The 19,890-nt window shown below is 43.0% G+C and overlaps 1 protein-coding gene across 4 annotated transcripts in view; it reads left to right on the forward strand.

Moving 5' to 3' along the window:
* Positions 1 to 19,890, forward strand: part of LOC132208052 (uncharacterized) — a 93,875-nt gene that overhangs the window by 14,000 nt on the left and 59,985 nt on the right. The window contains exons 3-4 of one of the 4 annotated variants that reach the window (XR_009444165.1): positions 8,639 to 8,840; positions 17,925 to 18,010. Coding sequence is in view for 3 of the 4 variants with exons in the window: in XM_059643795.1 (XP_059499778.1) it covers positions 8,639 to 8,678 (40 nt within the window). In the remaining variant the exon portion in view is untranslated. Of the gene's footprint in view, positions 1 to 8,638; positions 8,841 to 10,770; positions 10,833 to 14,153; positions 14,320 to 17,924; positions 18,101 to 19,890 lie in introns of those variants that run through there. The other 3 variants (XM_059643795.1, XM_059643798.1, XM_059643797.1) reach the window with 3 other exon arrangements.

Raw genomic sequence — 19,890 nt, forward strand, 5'->3', positions numbered from 1 at the left:
AGGTGGGAGGAAGTACAGGTTAGGGAGGTGAGGATGAGCTGGGCTGGTTTTGGGATGTAGGTGGGGAGGGGAAATTTTGAAGCTTGTGAAATCCACACTGATACCATTAGGCTGCAGGGTTCCCAAGCAAAATAAGTGGTACTGTTCCTGCAACCTTTGGGTGCCATCGTTGTGGCACTGCAGGAGGCCCAGGATGGACAGTCCATCTGAGGATTGGGAGGGGTAGTTAAAATGGTTGGCGACTGGGACGTGCAGTTGTTTAGTGTGAACCAAGCCTCCGCTTGGTTTCCCTGACGTAGAGGAGGACCACACAGGTAGTGGGAACTGCCGATGCTGGGGAGTCTGAGATAACAAAGTGTAGAGCTGGATGAATCAAGGGCTATGGGGAGAGTACAGGGAAGTGGAGTTGAAATGCCCATCAGCCATGATTCAGATGCCAGAGTGGACTTGATGGGCCAAATGGCCTTACTTCCACTCCTCTGTCTTATGGTCTTATGAACACAACAAGCCAAGCAGCATCATCCAGCTCTAAGATAATAAAATGTGAGGCTGGATTAACACAGCAGGCCAAGCAGCATCTCAGGCTCCTGAGATGCTGCTTGGCCTGCTGTGTTCATCCAGCCTCACATTTTATTATCTTGGAATTCTCCAGCATCTGCAGTTCCCATTATCTCTCATCATCCAGCTCTACACCTGTTATCTCAGATTCTTTTGTGTCCAATTCCTGACAAAAGATCTGGACCAAAAACGTCAGCTTTCCTACTCCTCTGATGCTGCTCAGCCTGCTGTGCTCATTCAGCTCGACACCTTGTTATCATAGAGACAGCACATGTTAGGTGTCTTTGCTACATCAAGTTTTCTGAGTGTCATAACCTATATGACAATGTGTATCAGCTCTGAACTTATTTGTATGTTGAAGCCATTCATGTAATTTGCATGTGAATAAATTTACATTTGGACTCTGGTGAAATACAAAGAAACCTAGACTTGTTTGAAAATTAAATCGACTTAATTAATTCAGTCATATAATTGGCATAAAAATATAAGAAATTAATCCTACTCAAAATCTTGGAGATGTGTTTGTTTGGCATTAGGGTATTGAAGGTGGAGATGTGGTCAATAAGTAGGAGCTTGATGTAGATGCCCTTGTTATCTGGACGTTCCAGAGATGTGTGTAAAGCCAAAGAGAGGACATCGACGATGGATCTGCTGCATCAGTAGGTGAATTGCAGTGGATCAAGGTAATGTGGGAGGGTGGAGTTGATGTGACCCATGACCAACCTCTCAAAGCACTTCATAGTGATGAAAATGGATGTAAGAGCCACTGGGCAGCAGTCATTTGAGGCTTCTGGAAAAATTTGCTGACGTTCAGTGCGGGGATCTTAAAGCTTTAGCATGAACATCAGAAAATTGGAGAAGCCTCGAGCATATGAGCCCAGGTAGCTGAGGGTAGGGAGGGCGGGAATTCCAGAAATCAAAGAGGGCAAGACACAGAGAGAGAGAGAGAGAGAGAGACGGAGATCATAGTGAAGAAATGATTAGCCTGGTAGGCAGTGGAAAATACATGATTTTCCATGGAACATGCAGACATCTTCGAAAAACAGGACATTGAGTTTTCAAAGTTTTGAAAATTAGTGTTATAGTTGATTTAGAGTGAATCAAATTGCTGTTCACACCATTGCCATCACCTTGCCCTTGTCAAGACAGACATGGATAAAGTTCTCAAAGCTGATAGAAAATTGAAAGCACTGGCATCCTGTGACGATGGTACGTTTCCTTCCTTTAAAAATAATGCTTGCAGCTTAATTGGCATAATAAAGAGCACAGGGGCTCTGTTTGACGCTGCCGCCTCACGGCACCAGCAACTTGGGTTCAGTTCCACCCTTTGACTATCTGTGTGGAGTTTGCACATTCTTCATGTGTCCGCATGGGTTTTCTCTGGGTGCTCCAGTTTCCTCCCACAGTCAAAAGACGTGCAAGGTCGGTGGATTGGCCATGCTAAATTTCCCAAGGTGTTCAGTGATGTGTAGGTTAGGTGAGTTATGGGTGGATGGGTCTTGGTGGGATGCTTTGAGGGGCAGTGTGGTTGTGTTGGACTGACGGACCTGTTTCCACACTGTAAGGATTCTCTGATTCATGATTCTATGATTTTACTGAGCACAAAGGTACAATATTAGCCCGTCATATTTGTCTCACCTCTTGACACATTGACAAGAAAGCTTTAATTTCAGTTTCTGTGCATTTTCAATGTGTCTGCTGTCTCTAACAAGGCTTGACTGTATCTCCTTCTCGAATGCACATCTCCTGTCCCCTAACAAGTAGAGGTGTCACTTGCTTTTCATTCAGTACCATCAGTAAAACAATAGCCTCCATATTATAAGATAATAAAATGTGAGGCTGGATGAACACAGCAGGCCAAGCAGCATCTCAGGAGCACAAAAGCTGACGTTTCGGGCCTAGACCTTTCATGAAGGGTCTAGGCCCGAAACGTCAGCTTTTGTGCTCCTGAGATGCTGCTTGGCCTGCTGTGTTCATCCAGCCTCACATTTTATTATCTTGGAATTCTCCAGCATCTGCAGTTCCCATTATCTCTGATACTATTTTAGCCTCCATATTCTATCCAGCGGCTTCTATTAACACTCTCACACTGTTCTTTTTTACCTCCAGGTATTGACCACTCATCATTTCTTATTCCTCTCCTCATCTCATCTCTCTCACATACGCTCTCTCGATCTCTCCTCTCCCTATTCTCCCCCAACACTTCACTCAGGCACAAACAGAAGTTCACAGTCACACTATGTTGCACATGCATATCCTATCCCTCATGCACAAACATACTATCCACACACACTGACCACGGACAGACACACGCGGGCAGACACACACGGACAGACACACACACACAGAGTCACGTTCTCACACATTCATACTCCATACTGTCATACAATCATGCATGGTCTTGCACACATTCCGTGGCACACTTGCATGCCCTGTTCGCAGGATCTTTTGCCAATGTTCATACACTCAACTACACACAGACACACACACACAAAACTCTCCCTCACACACTTGGGGTTACAAATTCACTTGCTCTCAAGCTCACTCGCTCTCACAGACACTCTCACTGCCTCATGCATGCTGTTACACTCGCTTTTGTGCTGACTCTCGTTTACACGCTCTTGAGCACAGTCACTGGCGCACACATTCTGTCCTGCGCACACTCACACTTTCGTGCACTGTCTTTGCACTCTTGAACACAATCATATGTTCACCTCTCTCTTGCACACAGTCAATTTGATTAGAGTATTCATTGTTACATATGCCTAGGTACAGTGAAAAGTTCTGTGATGCATGCAGTATAGACAGATCATACCATACAAGGTGCATTAGTGAAATGGAACATAATGACAGCAACAGAGAAGATGCACAGAGAGCAAGATCAAAATTAGATTTAAAATTTTAAGAGTTCTATTCAGATGTCCAATAACAGTGGTGAAGAAGCTTTTCTGGGATCTGTTCACACATGAATACAAAGTTTTTGACACCTTCCCTTCAGAAAAGGGTAGAAGAGAGTGTAATTGGCGGGTGAGAAAGACCTTTGATTATTTCAGTTGCTTTCCCGAGGCAGCAGGAAGTATAGGTGGAATGAATGAGTGGAAGGCTGATTTGCATGATGCACTGTGCTGTGTTCATGACTCTGGAGTCTGTTGTTTTCTTAGGAAGAACAGTTGCCAAACCATGCTATGATATGCATCCAGATAGGATGCTTTCTCTGGTACATCAATGAAAGTTGCCCTTTATATTTGAATTGCCTTAGCCTCCTGGGAAGTAGAGACATTGGTGTGCTTTTTTGCCCATTGCGACGATCTGGGTAGACCAGATTTTTCACAGTCATTGATGTGACTCCATTATGGTGTGTTAACCAGATCAACAATGTCATTAAAAATATCCTGAAGGAGGAGGACTGTAAGACGCAGCTCGATGTACACTTTGGTAAGATGAGTGATTAGGTCTTGCATCAAGTGTTCCGAGAGCTAGGCAGTGGATTAAATAGCAGAACCTCTAAAGTTGCAATCTCTGGATTATTCCTGGTGCCACATGCTGAGAAGGCAAGAAAAAGGGGAAGAAAACAGATGAATGCTTGGCTCAAGTGTTTGTGTTTGGGGAGGGATTTAGACACATGGATCTGAAGGACAATTTGTGGGGATGGTATATCCTCTGCAAGTTGGCTGGTCTGCAGCTGAAGCAGAAAGGAACCAAAATCCTTGCACAAGGGTTTGCTAATGTGGTGAGGAATTTAAGCTGTCGGCCTCCAAGCAGTGGGCAATTGAAGAGCAGGTAATTCACTGAGGGGTGAGAAAATAATAATATAAAGATTATATTCGGGGATTTCAACTGCACAACATTAATTGAGATAACATAAAAGTTTGACTTGGGAAATAATTCTTTAAATACATTTGAGAGATTATTTAACATCACCATGTAGACGAGCTTGTAAGGGACGGTGCAATGCTGGACCTACTTCTGGGACACAAAGGCAGTGTTCAAGGTGACAGTGGCTAAGTGCTTTAGTGATAGTGACCATGACAACAGAATTTTCAACGTGGGAGAGGAGATCTGTTTAAAAAAAAATGTTTTTGGTTTGGGGTAAGGCATATTTGACTGAAACAAGGCAGGATCTGGGTGTAATATTTTGGGAAGTTGGTTGAGGGCGAATCTACAGCAGAAAAGGAACTGGGAGAGTAAAGGCCAGCTATGTTCCGTTTTGGGTGAAATTTATGATCAACAAGCCTGGAGAACCCTGGATCTTGAGGAATGTTCAGGACATGTTTATGACAAGTGCAAAGGGAGCAAATGAATGGATGACTAGTGACGTATAAAAATGAAGTGTGAAGAAACGGTGGTGGCCAAGATTGGAAAGAATATCAAGATATTCTGCAGGCATATCAAGCAGGAGAATAACCAGGGAAAGAGTAGGGCCAATTAGAAACCGGGGTGTACGAAGGGTGATGGGGCAATCTGTGTTCAGAACTGAAGAGCATCGATACAGTCGACAAGTACCTCCCATCTGTCCTCCCTTCAAGGAGGAGCATTGATGTCTATAAAGCAGGAAGATGCAGGGTGAAATTGAAATTATTGGCTGGTTTAAAAGTGAACAAATCCCCACGCCCATATGAGTTGTTTCCAAGACTGCTGTGGGAGAAGAGAAAGAAAATCTCTTCAGAGATAGTAGGAACTGCAGATGCTGGATAATCTGAAGAAACAAGGTGTAGAGCTGGATGAGTGCAGCAGGCCAAGCAGCATTAGAGGAACAGGACGGCTGATGTTTGGAATCTGGACCCTTCTTCAGAAATGGGGCAGGGGAAGGGATTCTGAAATAAATATGGAGAGAGGGGGAGGCGGATTGAAGATGGATAGCTGAGAAGATAGTTCGAGAGGAGACAGACAGTTCGAAGCGGCGAGGATGAAACCAGTGAAGATGAGTGCTGGTGGGGGGTTAGAACATAGAACGATACAGCGCAGAACAGGCCCTTCGGGCTTTGTTGTTGCACAGACCAGTGAACTAATATAAGCCCACCCCGCGACACCAGCCCATCAGCACTCATCTGCTTACCCAAGGACTGTTTAAATGCCCCGAATGTGGCTGAGTGAACCACATTGGCCAGCAGGGCGATCCACGCCCTTACCACTCTCTGAGTAAAGAACCTGCCTCTGACATCTGTCTCAAATCTATTATCCCTGAATGTGAAGCTGTGCCCCTTTGTACAAGCTGAAGTCATCATTCTCGGAAAAAGACTCCCACTGCCCACCCGATCTAATCCACTGATCATCTTGTATGTCTCTATTAAATCCCCTCTTAACCTTCTTCTCTCCAATGAGAACAGACCCAAGTCCCTCAGCCTTTCTTCATAAGACCTTCACTCCAGACCAGGCAACATCCTGGTAAATCTCCTCTGAACCTTTTCCAATGCTTCCACATCCTTCCTGTAATGGGGCGACCTGAACTGCACGCAGTATTTCAAGTAAGGCCGCACTAGCTACATCTTTTAATATACTAGCACAGAGTACATCAGGTCCCAGATACCTATCGACCTTTAACCCCATTAGTTTCCCGAGCACCTTTTCTCTGGTGATATTTCTTGTCTGCTTTTTGCTCTTTGTTCACTAAATATTTTTGAGATGGTATTTGTGCCTTTTGCTGTGAAGACTGACATAAAGTATTTATTTGTCTCATTTGCCATTTCCTGATTCCCCATTATTATTTTTGCAGCCTCCATTCTTTAAGGGATCTGCGTTCACTTTGACCTCTTCCTTCCTTTTCATTTGTTTAAATAAGCTCTTATTGTCGGTTTCTTTTCTATTTCTCGGCTTTGAAATCTTTCCTTATTTCTGGTTTCCCACTAACCTTGGGCACTGACTGTTGAATTGGCAGAACATTGGAGAGAATGCTGAGGATATGGAAGTTTTGGTCTGGTGAATAGTACTCGACATGGTGCTGTTGCCCCCACTCCTGCTCAGGTGTCTCCCAGTTGAAATGCCAAATGGGACCCTGCCCATGCTCTTCACAGCTGCCCTGCAGCATTAAATGGCTGGAGGCAGGACATGGGGCGCCCTCTTGGATGGAAGTTCTACCTTGTAGAACTCCTGGCCACTTAGAGCCCAGAAGAGTCTGAAGTTGCTGATGGCTGGATGGCAGGTCCCGGACTAGAGGTGCGGAGTGGTCGAGGGTTGTTCGGGGTTGTTGAAACGTTGGATGAGAGTTTAAGGGCGTGAAGTGCCTTGGATCAGGCCAAGGGGCCTGTGGATGAGGATCCCCTACCAACTCAGTTTTTCGAGGCTGGATTGTGCATGTAAAGCTGACTGCCTTCCTGATTGACATCTATCTCCTTACGCAATAGAGGGGATCCCTTAAATTGCCATCAATTAGTCTCAGGAGGTCAAAGGATAGGCAGGCTGCTTGACAGTTCCCCAGAACTTCCACACATGTACACACAGTGCCCTCCAGATTTTATGTGTTTCTTCCCACCTTCGTATCTGTGGGATGGGGCTTTATAATGTAGCTCATGCAGTGCTAAAACAAAGAAGTTATCCTGAACCTTGGAATAGGACTGGAATGATGCACCCAAATCTGGTGACTAAACTTCAAGAGTAATAATTTTGGTAATATTGAGTAATAATGATGAAATTTACCCAACCTGTTTTAGGATTGTGACATTTTATCAACAAATTTAGCTAACGCTATTTTCATTGGAGTACAGGGGATTAATAAGTAGTTAATGGAGACATAAAGGATTATGATTGGTTGGGATAAGATAAACGTGGAGAGGCTGTGTTCCCATGGCTGGTGGATGATGTTACAAGGAGAAGGGAATGCATTCATGTTTTGGGGAAAAGATGTAGGGCGATGTCGAGGGGAATTTTTTTCAAGCAGTGAAGGTTCATGGGCCAGGATCTCTCTGCCTGTGAAAGGGTTAGAAGCCGAGAAAATCAACGATTTCACTCAGATGAATGCATATCTCTGGGAGCTTCATTCCTCATATTGCCATTAGATTTTATTTATGGAGGTTCTGTTGTATTTGGAGTGGTTCGATTGGCATTCCATGTTTTGACCATGTTTGCCAGATTTTGTTGGCATCATGTGAACTAAAATTGAATTGATACTTGTTTAACTACTAATTGTTTTTGGTAGACGCTGTAGAACATACCATGTGTATGACAAAAGAGCAAAATTATAAGAGAAATCTAGTTCAAAACCGAGGTAACAGAGCGCCTTTTTAAAATGAACAAGAATGTGTGATTAACACACTTCATAGCTGCAACCTAGTGTGATTTAAATGAATGCTGATTACCAGCAGTGAAATAGGGGTTGTAAGATCCACTATTTGAAACGAGTAAAGAGCCAATTAGTTTGTACTTTGGATTTGGATGTAGTGAGAATGCACGTCGGTTGAAAGAGATGGATGTTTTAGTTTAAATTGTACTGAGTCCTGCTTCATAAATATAAAGGAGGGCTTCATAACATACAAAGCTACTGTTCCTCCACCATTGTTCTGCAGAAATTACTGAACCAAACGACAGAATATGACCAGCATCATAAGACCATAAGACATAGGAGTGGAAGTGAGGCCATTCGGCCCATCAAGTCCACTCTGCAATTTAAATCATGGCTGATGGGCATTTCAACACCACTTCCCTGCACTCTCCCCCTCGCCCTTGATTCCTTTTGGGATCAAGAATTTGTCGATCTCTGCCTGGAAGGCATCCAACGTCCTGGCCTCCACTGCAATCTGCGGCAATGAATTCACAAGCCCACCACTCTGGCTGAAGACGTGTCGTCTCATTTCAGTTTTAAATTTACCCCCTCTAATTTTAAGGCTGTGCCCACGGGTCCTAGTCTCCCCGCCTAACGGAAACAACTTCCTAGTGTCCACCCCTTCTAAACCATACATTATCACTGACGGTTCCCGAGTTAGATTTGACATCGTGCATTTGAGAAGGAAATGGCCTGTTTCCTTCATTCCAGAGTACTTTTGTGAATCATTGTATTTATTTCTAGGCCAAATACAGGAATTAATTTTATTTGATAGCTCAATAAGTTAAAACTGTAATCAAAGTTAGTTTTCTTCCTCCTTTGTAGTGGATCTGTTGGAGTTGCACACAGCGCAACGCGTCTTTGATCAACACAAATTGACACAAACCGAGCAACTTCTGAATGTGACTGAAGTAATCAACTGTTTAACGTCCATTTATGATGTTTTGGAACAAAACCACAAGGACTTGGTCAATGTGCCACTCTGTGTCGACATGTGTCTGAACTGGCTGCTGAACGTATTTGATACGTATGTATGATTTACACTTTAATGTAGTATGTTTAGATTCTCCTAAGGTGCATTTAAACTGCATCCGACGGATTAGATTTTGATATGTATATGATCCGTTCAGTGAATATGAAGATTGTCGACTGATTAAAATCAATCCTGGTATTGTTGACATAAGGTTTCAGTATGTTCTAATTTCATTTCACTTAAACAGATAAAGTAGTTGAAAGTTTTAGCGATTTTTGTTTTAAATCGTAAAATTGAAACTGATATACTTTGGAATCCATTTGGTCAGATCTGTACAGGATCATGTAGACATCTCGACACTCTGATTGTAATGCTCTTCACGGTGACAAATGTTAGTGCTGGAGAAAGACGTGTATAAAGTACACAATATGAACATCATCCAGTTAATGTCAAGGAATAAACGGCCAGATGTAGAATAAATTTTTATGTGACCCTCAATCTCGTAGAGTCATACAGCATAGAAACACCGTGTCTATGCCTCCCAACATACACCAAGCTGCACTAATCTCATTTATCTGCACTTGTTCCACAGCCTACTTGACCGAGCATTTTAAATGCTCATCCCAGATGCTTTTTAAATGTTGAGAATACCTGCCTCAACTACCCTCTCAGGCAGCGTGCTCCATACGTCTACCACTTTTTAGATGAAAAAGCTTTTCCTCAGACTTCCTCCAAAGCATTTAATCCTCACCGTAAACTTGTGCCATCTGGTCTTAGACACATGTGCCATGGAGAAAGGATTCTCACAATGTATTCTGCCCGTGCCTGTCATAATTTTCTTTGCCTCAATCAGATCCCAACCCCAACCTCAGCCTCCTCTGCTCCAAGGAAAACAAACCCAGCATACCAGTCTATCTCATAACTGAGACTTTTTAACCTAGCCAGTATCTTGAAGAGCATTAACTGTGCCATTGTGGTATTTTCCAGACTAATTGTCGTTCAGCTTATCTCAGTCAGATTGTTTAGTAAACTCCATTTAGGAATAATGTTATGCACTTCACTTGGAAATGTATTAGGACTGTGACAGTATATTGGGGAATCCTTGCAAGCGGAGAGAATTTTATTTTCTTTCAGTCCAGGCTGGATACAATTCTAGGACTTGGCAATGGACGTCCAGGGTTAAACTTTCGGTGTCCTCCTATCCACCCCAATCACCTTGAATTTACCATTAATATAAAATTGAGCTTTGTCTGCATGAGATGTGTTCCAATATTAAATTGTTATTGCGACTGTCAATTTTGACATTCTTCATTAGGTGCGTACCCTTCATATTGATAGCAGCTCAAGCTGCTTCAGGATGTCAAAACCAAAATGTTGCCTTTTCCAGGGAAATTGTAGATATTGAGCTGAAATTCTCGCTAGGGAGCACTGAACGACATGCACTATTTCCCAGTACCACCTCATTAGTACTTATTCCCTTTTTCTACCTGCCAGACAGAAACTGGATGCTCCGAATTAACGACATGAAATTCTGAGTGGGTGTGTGGTGCTTCCACATTGCTCGATGCTCCTCTGCACCTCCAACTTGGGCACTAGTCCGCAGCATCTGCAGCCACACCCATCAGGATCACCCCATGTCCACAGTTTTGACATGTGACATGTTCCAGCCTCAGAACATCATGGCACATCACAGATCTGCTTTCAGTACTCTTCTGTACTTCATTGCTGCATTCTGGATTGCAGCAGCCCCCCTCATTGCAGTGCTACTGCCAGGGCACTTTTGGATGCAGGGACAGGCACCCATTCATGTATTGGGCCATGTTACACATCAGGACACCTTGCTTGAGCTCTCAACTCTCATTGTGTCCCTGCATGAATGCTAACAGCTCCTCTGCCTTGTCTTCATTTGCCTTGTCTTCTTAAGGTTTGCCCCTCCGCCACATCTAACAGACTCATAACGCTACTATGTTGATTAACTTTTTAGCATCGAGACCAAGCCAGACAGCTTGTCATGCTTGTTAGCAGTCATCAATCAAAGGAGTGGATGTGTTGCCGTTCAGCACCGTGATATGTTGATCTCACACCTGCAGTCTGTGCCAGCTGCAGAAGCACAGAAGGCATTGCATTGTCTCCAACCACGTGGTCATGCTTCAGGTTCCGAGGGGAATGGTCTCCAGTCAAGCGAGGCACTTTCAGGCAGCAGATCTAGGTAACTCCAGGGCATTGTCTGATATCACTCGAGGGGCTTGGATGCAATTAGTTGGCTGCTCAGAATGACCATGGTCAGGACACTGTCGTCATAGGTTGTGAGAAGTCAAACATTAGACACCTCACTACCTGTGTTAGCTCTTTCTGCCCTACTGTGGGCTGTTTTTCCTGGAATGAAACAAAGGGAGGAATTGAGTGAGATGAAATGAGCTGGTGCATTTGTTAGTGCTCATGTATGTTTGGGAAGGGAGGTGAGGTCTCCTGGGTGAGAGCAAGAGGCACAGAGAACATACAGGAATAATAGCCTTGGGGCCTCAAGTAGACGAGAGCAAGCGAAGACAGACATTGAATGCTTTGGTGAGAATGGTATTACATGAGCTGTGCTGAAGGGTGGTGCAGAATTAGAGAGAGTGTGAATGTGAGGTAGCACAGACCAATGAGGATCCTCTTCCATTGGAGCAGAGGTCACTGATCCTGCAGCACTGCTGTATGGTTCTTTTGGTGGTTGAGACTGCATTGACACTGGACAGCCTCAGATGAGTCTGGCTGAATATTGTGTTGTGGCCTCCTGTGCTTGTGCTTGGGAAAGAGGACAGTCCTCCACTGCACCAATCCATCCACCAGGACCTCCAGGTCTCTAACTGTAAATAAGGTGCTAATTTCCCCTTTCCTGCCCTGTCTGGGACAATTGCTATGAACTGTACAAGGCAGTTCTGGATTCTGGGTATTTTACTGGTTCACAATAGCCTTTAAACATGGCACTAGTGCCAGTAATACCGGGATGTTTCAGTGGTGGCAAACACGTGCAGTTACGATGAGTGTAGAACTAACTAGCGTCGGCTGAGGGAGGCACTATAGGAGCATTGTTGCTAGTTATTGAATATGTTTGCAACAACAGAGTGGGAAAATTTGTTAGGTCTTTTGGAGAGATACTGTCCTTGCAGTGCAATAAAAATAACACTGAACTAACATTCCAGTGTTTTCGACCTTCAGATTTCAGAACAGATTTAGACCATTCAGCCCATTGAGTGGGATCTGTCATTCTCAACCTCCTGTGTCCTCACTAAGCAAGAACATATCTATCTATGCCTGAAATCAACTCTGACTTGGCCTCCACAGCTTTCTGCATCAATGAGTTCCACAGATTCACAACTTTCTGACTGAAGAAATTCCTCCTCACCTCCATCCTGAAAGGTGGTCCCTTTGACTCTGAGGCTGTGCCCTCAGGTCCTGGTCTCTCCTACTCGTGGAAACATCATCTCCATGTCCACTCTATCCAGTCCTGACTGACCTTCAGTGTGACCCCCTTCGTCCTTCTAAACTCCATCGAGTACAGACCCAGAGTTCTCAGCCACTCCTCACGTGACAGTGCCTTCATCCCCAGGATTATGTTTGAGAACCTCCTCTAGACCCTGACAAAGGCCAGCACATCCATCTTTAGATAGATGGCCAAAAACTGCTCTTAATATTCCAAATGCAAGATAACCAGAGCCTTACACAGCCTCAGCAATACATCTCTGCTCTTATATTTTTGCCGTCTTGAAATGAATGCTGATATTGCATTTGCCTTCCCAACTGCCAACTGAACCTGCATGTTAAAAGAATCCTGAACTGGGGCATCTTTGTGGTTCAGATTTCTGAAGCCTTTCCCCATTTAGAAAATAGTCTATGCCTGTACTTGCCCATCTCTACAGACTCTCTGTGACCTCCCCACTTCCTCAACACTACTTGCCTCTCCACCTATCGAAATGTCATCTGCAGACTTAGCAACAACGCCCTGTGGACAACAATACCATCAGTTCCTTTGTCGAGATTGCTAATGTATAACGTGAATGGCTGTAGTCTGATCTCTGATGAGTGCGGAACTCCTGTAGTTGCTGGCTGCCATCCTGAAAAAGACCCTTTTATTGCCACTCTCTGCATTCTGCCAGTTAGCCGATCCTCTGTCCATGCCAGTACCTACTCCCGAACACCATAAGCTCATTTTTTATTTTGAAGGCTCCTGTGTGTCACCTTGTCAAAGGCTTTCTGGAATTCCAAATAGATAAAGTTCAATGGCTCTCTTTGGTTTTGACTCACTGGTTACATTCCCAAAGAAACTAACAGAGACCTTCCCTTGACAAAGTTGTGTTTTCTCAGCCCAATTTACCATGTATTTCCAAGTATTGCCATGTACTTCCAAGCATTGTCTGGTCTCATCCTTAATAATAGACTCTGAAATCTGACCCAATGACCAGCGCCAGGCTAACAGGTCTGTAATTTCTCATCTTTTGCCTCCCTCCATTTTAAACAGGGGTGTTATATTTGCCATTTTGCACTCCTTTGGGACCCACCCTGACTCCAGTAATTCCTGAAAGATCACCAATGGTCTTCTCACTTATCTCCTTCAGAACTCTGGGGGACAGTCCATCTGGTCCATGTAATTTACCATCTTCTCTGAATTATAGAATTCCTACAGAGCGGAAAGAGGCCATTGGGTCTGCACCACCTCCGCAAAGAACATCCCACCAAGACCCAGCCCTGTACTCTTTCCCGGCAAGCTCACATTTGCCACGGCTGATCCACCTTGCCTGCACATCTTTGGACTGTGGATGGAAATCAGAGCACCTGGCGGAGACACATGCAGACATGGAGAGAATGTACAAATTCCACACAGACCCTTCAGCTTCCCCTGTACCTTCTCCTTAGTGATGGCCACTGCACTCACTTCTGCTTCAGACTCCCTTAAAGCTCTACTACTGGTGCCTTCCAACCTCAAGACTGATGCAAAATACTTGTTCAGTTCCTCTGCCATTTCTTTGTTCCCCAACACTACTTATTTGGCCCCTCTTGAAATTTTCTTTGCATTTTCAGGGGTGTTTACAATAACAATATCTACTTTATAGTGTTGACAAATGGATTGTTTAGATCATCACAGAAACAATAAGCAAAATTCGTCAGTATTCTCATTTAACAATTATATATATTAATATCACAGTCAATGCATTTCCATCAGGTAAGCGCGTAGCTGGAACTTTCTAACCCGGCAGTTTTCACTTTTCTGTTCTTAACAAGAATACCTATTTATTACAACAGCATAGATTCTAGCTACAGACAGATGTTTACAAACATCTGTATGAATTAAAACTGTAAACCCCCTGTCAACTCATCTTCCTGCAGACAAACATAGAGTGGAGATGGATAAACCATGGATATTATAGGTGGAAAAAAATGCGAATTAAGTCCTAACTAAGTGGTCCCGGTTCACAGGATTTGCCAAGATGATCTTGAGAATGAAAAACAAATGAATAAATATCGCAGAGTGACTTATTATCTATTAAAGCATGTGTTGATGATATGGCATTGCTGTGATCATAAAATAGAACATTGTCCAATTTCCTGTGAGCATTACCGTAGTTTTCATTTGTATTCTCCATGTCGGGAACATATTTATTTGGTACTTTACTGACTAAGTGACGCTCGCTCATCTACAGTGTTCGGTTGCAAACAGCCAATATTTTATTATTCTAATTGAGTAACCATGGTTTGGAATTTTGTCATGGAAATGTATTTCACTTATGTTACTCTGCGTAATTGTAGCCAATCCTCCATTGGCAAAGAAACACACAACTACAGCAGTTAATAAAAGAAAGAACTGCATTTATGTAGCACATTTTATGGTCTCAGGCATAAAAAGTACTTTATAGGCAGCTAAACTACCTTTGAAATGTCGTCACTGATGTAGCATAAGAAAACCTGTTGTATTTAAAATAGTCAGAAGTAAAGAAATATGAAATGAAGTAATAATAAAAATAGTGAAAAAATATGAAATTATAAATGTGAAGAAATATAAAATCTCCAGTCCCTTGCGAGTGGAGACATAGAATCAGGAGATGTAGAGTCAGTATGGAGCCTACCAGGGAGGAGGCCATTCTGGATCTGGTGTTGTGCAACCAACCGGATTTGATCAGGGACCTCGAAGTAAAGGAGCCATGAGGAGGTAGTGACCATAATACAATAATTTTTGATCTGCAATTTGAGAGGGAGAAGGGAGAATTGGAAGTGTCAGTATTGTAGGAACGAGGGAGCTATGAGGGAGGAGCTGGCTAAAGTTCAATGGTTCAATACCCTCGCCGGGATGGCAGTGAAACAACAATGGCAGGTATTTCTGGATATAATGCAAAAGATGCAGGATCAGTTCATTCCAAGGAGGAAAAAAGATCCTAAGGGGAGGCAGGGATGGCCGTGGCTGACGAGAGAAGTTAAGGACTCTATAAAGATAAAAGAGAAGTAGTATAACCGAGCGAAGATTAGCGGGAAGCCGGAGGACTGGGAAGCTTTTCAAGAGCAACAGAAGATAACTAAAAAGGCAATACGCAGAGAATAAAATGAGGTACGAAGGAAAACTGGCGAAAAATATAAAGGAGGATAGTCAAAGTTTTTTTTAGGTGTGTGGAAAAAAAATGGTTAAGACTAAAATTGAGCCCTTGAAGACAGAAACGAGTGAATTTATTTAATGGGAACAAGGAAATGGCAGAAGAGTTGAATAGGTACTTTGGATCTGTCTTCACTAGGCAAGACACAAGCAATCTCCCAGATGTAATCGTGGCTGAAGGACCTAGGGTAATGGATGAACTGAAGGATATTTATATTAGGCAAGAAATGGTGTTGGATAGACTGTTGGGTCTGAAGGCTGATACGTCCTGATGGTCTGCATCCCAGGGTACTTAAGGAGGTGGCTCTAGAAATTGTGAACACATTGGTAATCATTTTCCAATGTTCTCTAGATTCAGGATCAGTTCCTGCGGATTGGAGGGTGGCTAATGTTGTCCCACTTTTCAAGAAAGGAGGGAGAGAGAAAATGGAAATTATCGACCGGTTAGCCAGACGTCAGTGGTGGGAAAGAATTATAAAATTAAATTGCGATTCATTTGGACAGCAGCAACAGGATAGGTCAGAGTCAGCATGGATTTACGAAGGGGAAATTGTGCTTGACTTATCTTCTGGAATTTTTTGGGAACGTAACTATGAAAATGGACGAGGGAAAACTCGTGGATGTAGTCTACCTGGACTTTCAGAAAGCCTTTGATAAAGTCCCACTTAGGAGATTAGTGAGCAAAATTCGGGCACATGGTATTGTGGGCAAAATACTGACTTTGGTTGTAAACTGGCTGTCTGACAGGAAGCAAAGACTAGTGATAAACGGGTCCCTTTCAGAATGGCAGGTGGTGACCAGTGGGGTACCACAAGGTTCGGTGCTGGGACAGCAGCTGTTTACAATATACATTAATGATATAGATGAAGGCATGAAAAGTAATGTTAGCAAATTTGCCAATGACACATAGCTGGGTGGCAGTGTGAAATATGAGGAGGATGTTATGAGAATACAGGGTGACTTCGACAGGCTAGGTGAGTGGACGGATGCATGACAGATGCTGTTTAATGTGGATAAATGTGTGGTTATCCACTTTGGTGACAAGAACAAGAAGGCAGATTACTATCGAAATGGAGTCAAGTTAGGTCAAGGGGAAGTACAACGAGATGCAGGTGTTCTTGTACATCAGTCAATGAACGCAAGCATGCAGGTACAGCAGGCAGTGAAGAAAGCCAATGGCATGCTGGCCTTCAAGAGGAATTGAGTATCGGAGCAAAGAGGTCCATCTGCAGCTGTACCGGGACATGGCTTAGAAGGATGAGAAGGGGTCTGATTGAGACGTATAAGATTATGAAAGGATTAGACACTCTGGAGGCAGGAACCATGTTTCTGCTGATGATTGAGTCCAGAACCAGAGGACACAGTATAAAAATAAGGGATAGGGCATTTAGAACAGAGTTGAGGAAAAACTTCTTCACCCAGAGAGTGGTGGATATATGGAATGCTCTGCCCCAGAAGGCAGTGGAGGGCAAGTCTCTGGACACTTTCAAGAAGAGATAGGTACAGCTTTTAAAGATAGTGGAATCAAGTATTATGGAGATAAGGCAGGGACAGGATACTGATTGTGGATGATCAGCCATGATTATAATGAATGGTGGTGCTGGCTCGAAGGGCCGAATGGCCTTATCCTGCCCCTGTTGTCTATTGTAAAAGTTAATTGTATAAGAATGATTAAGACGGTCCCTTTATGTATGGTGTTGGCAGCTTGTTCAGATAGGGAAAACAACATGGCTGATCTTGATTCCGCTCCTATTTGTTACACAGAAGCCTCTTCGAGCAATAATTCTTGAATGTTGATGGGACGTTGAAACACAGGTAGATTATCGTGATCACTTGTTGAAAATGGATAGCAGCTAGTAGTTCTCTTTCCACTCAACTAGTGACCAGTCGGCAATGGTCAAACAGTGCATAACCCAGAGATCACAAGCTCCCCTGAGACATGATGTCAGTTGAGTCTCATGAATAACTACCTGCAGATGGACTATCTGTAGATTAAACATGGTATTAAATCTCACATATACTGCTCTCAACCATTTTAATCAAAGTGTTTATCACTCGTTGCATCGAAACAGATCACACAAACTGAAATGGCATATGCACAAATACCAACATACAAGTTCTATATAGTGGCATTTTGTTTAAAGTTGTATTTATTAAATGAAAGGGTGGAGTATAATCTTCACAAATCATATTAAGATGCTGTAGAAATCTATGGAAGTGAGAAATTTGTTTTTTGATTCAATACATGTCTGACAAATGACAATTCAAAGAGATCTTTGTTTCAGCTCGAGTGGGTCGCGGAGTCGTCCTCATTCGGGGCATTTAAGTGACTATTAGACAGGCATATGGATGGTAGTTTAAGATAGGGGTGGAGGTTAGATAGACCTGAGGTTTAGGGTAAAAGTTCGGCAGAACATTGTGGGCTGAAGGGCCTGTACTGTTCGATGTTCTATGTATGTTATGCTGTATTCAAATAAGTAAAGTCAGTCATGACATTCTGCAACTTCCTTTTCCAGGGGTATGAGTGGAAGAATCAGAGTGCTTTCTTTGAAAATTGGCTTGACGTGACTCTTCAAGGATCATCTAGAGGAAAAATACAAGTGTCAGTACTAAATCTATCATTGCTGATACACATGTAAACTGTAGATTTAACTGTATGTAAACTTTGTTTAACAAACTAGCACACTCAATAAACTGACAAAAATTATACACCAGATGTTTACTGTATTCTCATAATCTCTGTGATGTCTGGTGAGGGTGCAAGTGAGAAGGCTCCCTGCCAGTAAGTTTTAGTTAAGGCAAAGTTGCTTCATTACTGAAGGTATTTATACTGTAAATGAAGGAGAACAGTGATGCATATATCCTGTGCATTATGTTCCGATTATTGAGTGTGTGTTTTTTTGTGCGTGTGCACCTATTGATCAACTGGAATTTTTGATTACTCAGCACATTCCTGGTACCACGGGTGCTGTTTAACAAAAGGTTTGCTGTATTAGTATATTTCTGTAATTAGTCATTACCACTATGAATGTTAAGTCATAACTTGGTCTGTGCAGAATCTGCACAGTGCATTCCTGCAAGATAAATGATGCGCTACATATGTATGATGCTATTGTTTCTCAAAGACACTAACCTTAGCAGCTGTTTTTGTTCCCAATCATGTTTTCATCATTAGAATACTGGGAAAAATATTCAGAACTGTGGTATGACTCAAGTGCTCAGTTGCAGCAGTGGTAACACTTAGTGTGAGGTTATGTTTTTGCCCATTTGTTGTGCTGTTTGTCAACAATGTATCTCACAAACTAATGGGCATATTTCATTGAAAGCTGGTACGTATGGGTATGGTCAAAGGAAGAACTGATTAGTTTTTGACAGATCCAGATTTATTTCTCTATTTTTTTAAAGCATCAGTTAAAATCGGTCGGATAGGCAAATGATCATCTTTCTGGAATATTGTTGATTGATTTAGAATGTTGTGGATTGTGTCAGCCCTGACAGTAGAATTTGTCCCAACTATCAAAATATGAGCAGATCTTTGAGAGCAGATTATCAAATTGGCCTGAAGCTTTCTCAGTGAGATGGAAGCTTTTAATAAAAAGGATTTATTTTGTTAGCCTTGCTTTTACAAAGAATCAGTCAAGTGGAGAAATGCCTCCAAGAAAAGCTGTGTAATTATAGACTCATGGATGTTTGTTGCACAGGAGGAGGCCGTGTGGTCTGTAGTTCCTGCACTACTCAACAAAGATCTGTCTACATTGAACTCACATGGCATTGATTTCCTTTTTGACTGTTTGGCCCATAGCCCTGGAGCCTACGGCAACACAAGTGAACATCTAAATACTGCTTAAATATTCAGACACTTTCTGAATCAGTCACACTTTCAGTCAGTGAACTCAGGACTCCCACCACACTGGGGTAAATAGGTTCTCCTCAACTCCCCTCCCCTGTCTACGAATGGAAAAAGCAACTTCCAGTTATCCTTTCTATGCCCTTCAAAATCTTAAACACCTTTACCAGGTCCCCTTGTCTGCTCCACTCTTGGCATCGGTCAGTTGGGCAGGTCAGTGGCAAATTGATATAGCCTGAAGAAGGAATAAGATAAGAGAGTACTTCATGTGGCAAAGCCTGTCATGCCCGATGGAGGACAGCAACGGCCGTCAGCAGTGAAGTCCACTGGCAAGGATGGGCGGGCCTGAGCCCAGCACAGGGGAATACGAGCCGTCACTGTGGAGCCCTCGTTCAGTGTGTCTGCAAACTCGTGGCTTCAGAAAGGACTGTAATGTTTGACTTTTTAAACTTTTGTTTTTATTTTTCTACTGTTATATTAAGAAGACTGTCGTGCTGAACTTGTTAACTTATTCATTTATTTTTCTAACATAGAACATGGAACGGTACAGCACAGTACAGGCCCTTCGGCCCACGATGTTGTACCGAACTTTTACCGTCATCCTAAGGTCTATCTAACCTCCACTCCTACCTTAT

The sequence above is a fragment of the Stegostoma tigrinum genome, unplaced genomic scaffold (genome assembly GCF_030684315.1).
Source record: "Stegostoma tigrinum isolate sSteTig4 unplaced genomic scaffold, sSteTig4.hap1 scaffold_273, whole genome shotgun sequence".
NCBI classification, from domain to species: domain Eukaryota; kingdom Metazoa; phylum Chordata; class Chondrichthyes; order Orectolobiformes; family Stegostomatidae; genus Stegostoma; species Stegostoma tigrinum.